The sequence below is a fragment of the Schistocerca nitens genome, chromosome 4, assembly GCF_023898315.1.
Source record: "Schistocerca nitens isolate TAMUIC-IGC-003100 chromosome 4, iqSchNite1.1, whole genome shotgun sequence".
Lineage (NCBI taxonomy): Eukaryota > Metazoa > Arthropoda > Insecta > Orthoptera > Acrididae > Schistocerca > Schistocerca nitens.
Window position 1 is genome coordinate 787,865,714 of NC_064617.1, and position 10,252 is coordinate 787,875,965.

Consider the following 10,252-nt stretch of genomic DNA (forward strand, 5'->3'; position numbering starts at 1 on the left):
GTGTCATCTGGGACAACATCGTACAGTTTGGCACAAGGGATCCAGCGTATATTCCAGCGCATCATTAATGGTAATTCAGAAACTTTCAAAGAACTGTGCGTATTTAAATTGGAGCGAGTAATTGTTAAGACTGGAGCGCCACGGACTTCGTCAGAGCCTGATGCCAGAATTCTGTCGCTCACCGACATACTCTGACTCAGTTTTACGACATGTTAGTGCTCCACTACCGTGACCCGATCACTGGGAAATATCCGGCGTTCGAAGGGAGGAAGAAATCAGTGTAACAAGAGTCATAAGATAGCAACATGTGCATATACAGATGGTGGTAGTACGGCGCACGCAAGGTATAAAGCGGCAGTGCATCGGCATCAAGGAACTGTACATATTTAAAAGTGGGGCGAGGTCCACAGTATCGAGAGTACGCCGAGAATATCAAATTTCAGGTATTACCTCTCACCACGGTCAACGCAGTGGCCGACGGCTTTCACTTAGCAACCGAAAGTAGCGGCGTTTGCTTAGAAGTGTCACTGCAAACAGACAAGCAACACTGCGTGAAGGAAATTAAGGTGGGACGTACGAAGACGCGGTCAGACAATGTCAGAGACCATTCAGCAGCCACTGGTCTCTGTTTCGATCCTGCACAACACCACCGACAACCGCTGTGATGAGTATTGGCGACCTCCGCCCACACTTACGAGTGCACGACAGCCGCCACTGACACAGCACTGCAAGACAACTGGAATGCCCTACCAACAAGGTCGCTGACCAGCCACAGGAATGGGAAGCTCTGACACACGCCCCGCCGTACCGGCTTAAGGTCCTATGGCCCCCGCCGCCGCCCCTCGCAAGCCTGCCTCCTGCGTGTGCGCATTTCCTACACCTTGTAACCAAACCCTCCGATTCCACACGTGACTGACTCATCTAAAATATTAGTAAAAGAATCGCGTTAATCTAACTTCTTAATATTTTCGTAACAGGGAAAGAATTTATTTCCAGCTACGAAACTAGCAACTAGCTATTGTAGTAGCTGTGTTTGCCTTCTATGATGTTTAATACGGTAAAGAATAAGTTACTCGAAAGGAGAACTGCATACAGTATAAGCTGGACAACACCGAATTGTTATTTTGCCGCCCTCGTTAGCGAAGTTATGACTCGGGTTCCCAAGAAAATGCTGCACTTAATTTATATAATCGATTTAGTAGGCAATCTGAGCAACCATCTTCGATCCTTTACGAATGAACCTGTCTTTTGCCGTCTTCAGAAGCTTAAAATTAATTTCAAAATGACCTAGGAAAAATATCTGCGTGGGGTAAAAAATAACAATTGAACCCAAACAATAAACAGTGTAACACCGTCCACATGAGTACTAAAAAATTCGGTTACTCCAGCAGTCAGATAAATTGAAAAATTGTTGATTCAAATCGGTAAAACAAAGCGCATGAAAATAGGAATTTCCGTCGCTCATACCTCGGATTCTGCTGGTGATCAAAAAGGTGGGGTCGAGTGTTTTTGATACCCCTTCGGCAACGGAATATTTGTATGCCGAGCAGAAAAATCGTCTTACTGTCACTATCCTACAGTACAGTGTCAAAGTATGAGTATTTCACATTGCCTCCTGCTTAGCCAAATGGAGTGAATCGTGTGGTTTTCTTTGCATTTGATGTGGTCTACGATCGGCTTCATTTCATGTGGTCTACGGCCAGCTTGATGGGACTTATGGATGCAGCGTTAGTTCATAAGCGGGTCCGCGGGAAACACAAAAACCAGGGTTTCTTTATTATGTTTTCATCGTCACCAGCGAACAAAAACTCATCCGAAGATTCCAAGAATGCTACGCAACGCAAGTCCCCGATATCGAATATGAAAATATTGATGATGTCTTTATCCAATACCAAAAATAGATTCAAACTTTCCCTATTTGTACACCTAAAATCCAGTAGGCAAAATATACATAATAAACAACAGAAGAAAATCGTTCAAACTGTATATTCTCTAGCTCTAGAAGAGCCATCTCCCAGTTTTCCTAAATCTTTATCGATTATCGACAAATATCCAAAAAACTTGTGTTTTGGATACAAAAACCCAGCCGTGGATTCCGAAATGGTTATGCACTGTAAATAGCTGTAATTTTTACAAAATATTCCTAAGATGCCGATCTCGAACGTTCCTGGAAATTTTCTTCATATACTTTAGAATTTTCGAGATACGCTGTTTCTTACGCACCGACATAGTTGCGTCCCACACCGCCATGACACGCTACAACTCAATCCCTCTAGTGACAGAGGGCTGGAAATATGTAGACAGGAAGAATAAAGATATACAGTGTTAATACCGTTTGTTTTATATAATACGTTTTAAGAGTTTGCACCTAAAAAGACGCAGTAATTACTTCGCAGCACACCCTCGCGTATAGGAAATATAAGCTATTTCCTGAAGTGAGCGATGTAAAGTTAGTAACTTCACTGCATCCTGTAATTTATTTGAAAGATGAGTCAAGCCAATGGGTTCGATTTCTTGACTACTACACAGACTTAAAAATTGTGACTCAGTGAAAGTTCCGAGTGCCGCTAATTGTAATGTTCATTTAATGTTATAGCTTCTGTAAAGTAATTAACAACTTAAATAATTGCCGTCCCCGGCACTTACACTGAGCGCTAGACCTTTTGCTATCACTGTGGCGCTTCTGCTGTTTGAATGATAAACAAAGGAAGATGAGTTCAAAAGAGATCTAAAATTAAATACCACCTGGCACAAACTTCAATCCCAAAGATATAAACTCACGTCATAAAAGTAGGAATACCTTACCAATCAAATTAAATTCCATTGCAGAAAGGTAGTGGTGCATATTTTCTCAAAGACATCATTTTAGACTTTCTGTTTCAACTGATTAAATTTCTTCTTCATCTGGTTACTGTCTGCAACACCTTAATAATTAGCATATACTGCTTGCTTGATAGACTTATGGATAGTGTATTAGTTGTACCTTGAGATAAAAGGTAAACCTTTCTTAGAGGCTTTCACTCAACGGAGACAGCAGTTACGATTATTTGAATTTGATGTGGCTGAATTTGAAACTGTACTTTGCTTTTGGAAGCAAAATGCGCTGTATTAATTTTCACCACAATTCGTTGGTTTCTAGAAAATGTGAAGAACTTAGGAAGTAAATTCTTAAGACTACGCTAAGACTTTTGTGCACATTGTAGTGGACTTTAGACAAAAAGAGTATGGGCACTATGCAGGTTCACTTACACTAGCAGCAAAAGTTCTGCACGGTTGTGTGCCACGATGTGGCACAAGTGGTTGAGGAAAAGAAGGGTATTTGGAAAGACAATAAAAAAGAATCATGCAAAGTGATCGAAGACGTCAGGCAAAACGATCGACTCAATGGCGTTTCTCATTGGTGGCTTCATGCAGAAATTCCCAGCAGTGCTGCCGTGTACTAGAGGTGGAGAGTCGAAGGAGCTTTTCTAGAACTTTTAAAATGACTGTGGTATACCTGGAGAAACATTAGTTTGTCAGATAATTGGTAAAAAACCAATCGCCTCACTCGAAGACCGAATTTATTGCGTGAATTTGAGCAGGAGAAAATAGTGAATCAGTGAAACTCTGGTATGTGTCAGAGACCTACGCTGATGAAACGGGTTGTCCAACGTGTTTAGCATTTGTGTATGAATGTAGTGTAGAGCAATGTACGCATGGGTCTTAAATGCCTGCTGTAAACGCTCCACGTCAATTTATCGGATTTATATAGCAGTAACAGGTCAATGGGCGATCGTTGAGTTTGGGAGGGAGATGATAAGAGATAAGCGAATTGATTATAAAAGTCGCCACCGTCAGCAGGAACGGGCAGCAGCCACTCGGAGACATATCGAAAGCGACCGTCGCGCTGTGCCTGCTGGCCGCCTGCGCCGCCGCCGCCGCCGCCACCGCCGCCGCCGGCGCGCCCCCCACCAGGGCCCGAGGGCCGTCCCCGTGCCCCGGAGGCCGCATTGTGGGCGGCACGCCGTTGGACATCTCCGTGGTCCCGTGGCAGGTCGACCTGGAGCTCAGGGATGGGCTGCTGTGCGGCGGCTCCACCATCAGCAGCACCTGGGTGCTCACTACGGCACACTACTTTGCTCTTGACGGCTTCGACGTCAGGTTCCTCTCTGTAAGGGCTGGCACCTCCACTCGAGAGAGCGGTGGCACCGTTTACGGCGTCACTGAAGCAATCATCCACGAAAGTTTCAGCTGGGTTAATGGCGATTACGACATCGCTGTCATTTCTATCAGTGGCTCGTACACCTTAGGGCCGAACATTCAGGTAAAGTCTGCAAAAGCGGTAAGCCTTACACAATGAGTCATGCACACTGCAGATGCTAGGAATAGTCATAAAGTTTTAAACAACATCTCGAGAAAATAAAATTACACAATTTATAATGAAGTGACCAAATTCGTAGGGTACCTGCTAATACCGTGTTGGATCTTATTTTGCACGGCGTAGTGCAGCAACTCGACATGGCATGGGCTCAACAAGTCGTTGGAAGTCCCCTGCAGAAATACTTAGCCATGCTGCCTCTATAGCCGTCCATAACTGAGAAAAGGTTGCTGGTGCAGGATCTTGTGCACGAGCTGATCCCTCGATCATGTCCTATAAATGTTCGATGCGTGGCCCAGTTATTCGCTCGAATTATTCAGAATGTTCTCCAAATTAATCGCGAACAATTGCGGCCAAGTGACATGGCGCACTGACATCCACACAAATTCCATTCTTTTTTGGAAACATGATGTTCATGAATGGCTACAAATTGTCTCCACGCAGCCACACTTAAGAATGTCCTATCAATGATCGGTTCAGTTGGATCATAGGTCCTTGTACATTCCATGTAAACACAGTCTGCACAGTTATGGAGCCTCTGCCAGCTTTCACAGGACCTTGTTCACAACCTGGGTCCATAGCTCTGTGGGGTGTACGCCACACTCGAACCGTATCTGCAACTCTTACCATCTGAAATCGAGACGCACCTGACGAGGCCACTGTTATCTAGTCGTCTATGGTCCAACCGATATGGTCCCAAACCCAGGAGAGGCGCTGCAGGAGATGTCATGCTGTTAGCAAAGACACTCGCGTTGGTGTCAAATTTCACCGCACTGTCTTAAACGGTATGTTCCTCCTATGTCCCACATGATTTCTGCAGCTATTTCACGCACTGTTGCCTGTTTCTTAGCACGCGAACGCTGCTGCTCTCAGTCAATAAGTGAAGGCCGCTGGTCGTTGCATTTTCCGTGGTGAGAGGTAATGCCTGTAACTTGGTATCCACGGTACCTTCTTCACACTGTTTATCTGGGAATATTGGATTCCCCTAACGACATGCGGAATGGACTGTCCCATGCGTCTAGTTCCAACTACATTTCGGCTTCCGAAGTTTGTTAATTCGCGTCGTGCGGGCCGTAATTTCGTGGGAAACCTTTTTACATGAATCACTAGAGTACAAATGACAACTCCGCCAATACAGTGCCTTTTTATACCTTGTGTGCGCGATTCTACTATTATCTATACGTGCACATCCTGCTATCCACGTTATGAAGAATCATGGGCTAATTCGTTTTCGGCAGCAGTGGGAACGTTGTACGCCGATGCCCAGCTAAAAGCCATCTCTCCTCCCCCCACCCCCATCCCCCCTTTTCTCAGGGAAAGGAAAACATATTGTGGTGTCAGGAGGTCAGGTGTTTTGCTTTGAAGAAAATGATTGAAAAGTGGCTATTACGAAGGTTTTTAACAGAATCGGAACTGGAACTTTCTTTCGATTATTTATAAGTTACTATTCGTCTCCCAAAGTATTAAAAATACTCCATACCCTCAGGTCTAGGCCCCACCCTGCATATTATCGGATAGCCCAACTTTCCTTTGTTCATCCTGTATTCAGGACGTTGAAACTTTTGTGTGTGAAACGGACAACTGGGTATTTGCAATAGCCCTTCATTCTTCTTGTATTTAAGACGTTGAAAATTTTGCATGTAAAACGGACACCAGAACATTGCACTAGCCTTTCCGGATGTAGCGGGACTTTGAATTTCGCCGCGCTACACTCCTTCCCTCAGATATAAATTATACCGTCGCAGCGGTATGAGCGCTCGACGGTAGAGAAAATACTAAAATTGTAACTCTTTTTTGTTTTCTATCCGTCTATTGTCTCTCGAGAGTGGAAGCTTAATGCAGACGTAAAAAACTTATTAGCTAGTCTTTATCTGATTTTAATGTGTAGACATATTGTGGAAGTTATGAAATTCGGAGGATGGAAGTAGCAAAGTAAATTAAATTGCATTCAGTATCAAGATGATTTTAATTTGTATAAATTAGTGATGCCTGGACGATTGCAAGATTTCGGAGTAGACTTTTCACGCAGAAATGAAGTAGGAGATTTTGAAGACCTGGACGCCGCACGAAAGAAGACATGTTAAACTGGTAAAGGATGAACTCTTATCTACGCCATTTTCCCCTGTTAGTTACATTTGTTATTCTCTGTATTTTTTTTTCAAATAATTTTTGTAGTGGAAATTGGTTTGACTTTTGCTCAGAAACGCCACAAGGACCACCCCAACAATAGCCTTTCCGAATCACGAAGTCCGATAACATTACTGTAATACGAAGTCCGATTTGCATTTCATTCTTTCCCTTTTTCACGGTCATTAACTATTTTTAAAACCCACTTTTTATTCACCATTTCTTCCCACATTTTCAACCCTTTCTTTTCTTTTCTTCTCTTTTTTCTTTTTTATTAATCACTACAATAAGTTACTGTTCGTCTTCCAAAGTATTAAAAATACTCCATACCCTCTGGTCTTGGCCCCACCCTGCATGTTATCGTATAGCAAAACTTGCCTTTGTTCATCCTGCATTCAGGACGTTGAAACTTTTGTGTGTGAAACGGACAACTGAGTATTTGCAATACCCCTTCATTCTTCTTGTATTTAAGACGTTGAAAATTTTGCATGTAAAACGGACACCAGAACATTGCACTAGCCTTTCAGGACTTCTGATTCACTTTTTATGATTCATTCATACGAGACCAGTGCCAATTTATTCTTTATGGATGCCAGATAATGATCGCACTCTTATCTCCTTCTTCGTTAATCTATCAATCCATTATCCAGTATCCTAACCTCTACGCAATTACAGTCTCATATTGACAGCCGTACTTTTCACGGTCAGAAGGCCAGCTGCCGTACCACCTGTGCTACAGAGTTCGGAGACGTTTTGTAGCGTCTGTACATTCTGTCGCTTAAATACATTACACTCACTGCATTTCCTCGTACTCAATACTGTACCTTCACCCCGTCGGATGAGACGTAACCGATGGGACACTGGACTTTTGTCCTGGGTTCGCGTCTAAGTAGGACAGATTGTCCATCCATATTATACATCAGTTCACACTAATCCCAGATGAATCATTAAACAAAGTCATGTTCGATTTCTACACCCGTACCGCTATTTGTCTTTGCTCCATAACTATTGGCCAAGCGGGCTGCGACCTCGAGTCTACACTTCTTTGCTACAGGTGCAAGATACCTCGTATGGGGGGAGAAAAAGATGTGAATTTTATTTAAATTCTATAAATGAAACGCAAGGAGTGCTGTTCAACATATAAGTGGTTTATTCAGTTAGACTGCATTAAACTGCTTATGCAATAATTATTGAAATTTTATCAAATTCATTTAACAATCACTCACACATTATTCAAATAATGATAACAAAAATAAAAAATTTGGGTCGCCATATACTGTAGGAAGTATATAAAAAAAAAGAAACAAATAGATTTGAATTGGCACCAAGAGCTAACAACAAGTGAATTATATAATGAGCCTGATCTGGTAATCTGGTATTTGCCTTTTAACATGAGCATTGTATATGTTCATTCTAATTTAACATATAAATAAATTACACGAGATGTGTTGACCTGGTGTAATAAATGAGGACGGAATAATAATAAAAAAAACAGCTGAACATATGACTTTCTTAACGGGAAAACGGTGAATACTGTGCCTTGCGTCTTTATGAGCGTCTAACACATTGCAGAGAAATTGAAGAAAGCAAAAGAAGAATGCGCAGCTCTAAAAGCGGTCGTTTGCTGTATTACCATGTTCATAGCGTGGTCGGCGTGGCGGTAGAGTCGGCTGATGGTGTGCGGCGTTATCAAGACTCTGCCGGCGACGTAGTTGATAGCGTCCAATATGCCCTGCGCTGAAAATAGTGACCGAAACCTGCTACTGGAAGTTATCATTACTGGATGACGGTATGCGTCCGTCTGCAAGTGCAAACCTACGTGAAACTGCATTAAACAAAGCTCAAAACTGTTCTAACAGTACTACCGTCACCGGACGTGTAGCAAATCAAAATGTGATCCTGAGTTAAGCTCTTGATAACGCGCACAGTGAGTGAAGCTCGCCTACTATCAAACTTTGCTCTCTAAGCTGTTCGCGACGAATGCAAAGTGCGTTGTCTCATAACAAGCGATGAGAGAATCTTTGCGACTTGTCGGAAGCAGTCAAGAGTGAACTCCTGCCTCCTCAGAAGTAATATTCGGAATGCCCAATACGAGTGCGCTCCTCGCACCTGGAGAGAGAGAGCCGCTCCTCTTCAGCGTCTTGTCTCCGTCCTTCCGCAAATTAAGTAGCTCGTACTATTTTTCAAAGCGAATATAGATTCTTTCCAATGACGAGGTCCCTTTCAAAATTGCCTCCCCCTTACCGTCGCATTCCGCGAGGGAAAGAGAGCGATACTCTGTGTGAGACAGAGTATACAAATAAACCAACATTTCTTCCTTTGAGTATTGCCGCTACGTTCCCAGGTCTTCTGCTCGCGGTAACGGCCAAAATTCCCCGGGCCACTTGAGATTCTTGGACACCCAAGTCGTGCTGTTGCTATTCAACTTGCCGCTCTGTCCGTGTTACCTAGAATCGTGACAAAGCTGGTTTTCGTTCTAAGTTTGTAGCTTCCGCTGCCATCGGTCACACGTGCGAATGTCCACGGCTTCCCTTGGCAGTGTGTTGATGTATGTAGAGTCTTCGCCTGTCGCTAATCCTCTGGGGGCCTGTCCTCTGCGAAGCGTGCCGACATAGGCGCGCGACCGCCGCTCGCCCGTGAGCGCACTGCCTGTGTCCACCTGGTCGCCGGGCTTCCCAGCTAGGAACGCATCTGAAGAATTCCTTTCATGCACAAATTGTACCAAGTTTGCAAAGAGAAGAATCGTAGCCATTTACCGATGGTTAATGACACAATAATTCACCTCCATCACACTTCATATATTGCAATAAACTAATGAATGATTTTAAAAGCAGTTATCTCCTTTAATTATAAACATGAAAAGCCTTAACCCCTATCACCTATGGATAACCATCACTTTTGAATTGATACTCAACACTGACCAACTAGTCTTCCAGTCCGACATGAAAGTACTTAATATGACTTCGTGGAGATTTTTTGGCGATACAGTTAATACCTTGAAGAGAAGGTAAAGTTATCAGTAACTGTTGTTAGTTTAAGTTCAGTTATTTAGTGTCCTCCCGCAAGAGAAAAATCAATAGTGTTGTCAGTATTTTGCATCTTCTGTGACCCAAGTTGTTCCTTCGCCCGATTCATTGACCATCCGACCAAGTTTTCGGGATGGCTCTGTGAAAAAATACACTAACGAAGACGATGAGATGAACAAATTTTTTCACTGGCTTTAAGGTTTGAAATTGCCTGTGGCAGATGACATATTTTTCCAGCAACATCACAGTGCCAGTATATTGCAGTATATTAGCGATGACCCGTCTAGTCGTTTGGCATTTTTTGTGTTCTACACTGCACTGGTTCAAGTATAGAATTACTTGCGAACTGCTCGCTTCAGACTAATAATTCAACCATGTTTTTTACTTCTTCCTTTTTCTTCTTTACAGGGAATATTAGTGACTCTATGAGTTTCCTTTTAAGCTCGAATAGAAATACTTTTTGTATTTCTGTTGGAAATGAAATAATACTGAAACCTTCTTACAGACTGCAGCTGTGTGCTCAGTCCAGTGCAGGTCATGGTCCAGACCTATACCCAAATTATTTGCTGTGCTCTTTAAGATTAAGGGTGGAAGATATTCTCGGAAGTGAGGAGTAATAAGTCTTTTGTGAACGACTACGACTCCTTGCGTATTAGATGGGTTAAGTTTCAAACTTGGGTTCGCCAGCCATTCTGATAAAGCAAGTAAGTCAGCATTTTCTTTCTGGAAGGCTGTGGACAGA

General features: G+C 43.0%; 1 protein-coding gene across 1 annotated transcript; it reads left to right on the top strand.

Moving 5' to 3' along the window:
* Positions 1-822: 822 nt before the first annotated feature.
* Positions 823-9,939, top strand: LOC126252568 (trypsin-7-like). The gene is made up of 3 exons (XM_049953469.1): positions 823-863; positions 3,841-4,321; positions 9,919-9,939. Exons 1-3 carry the CDS (start codon positions 823-825, stop codon positions 9,937-9,939), a joined length of 543 nt encoding a protein of 180 aa, XP_049809426.1.
* Positions 9,940-10,252: the final 313 nt, after the last annotated feature.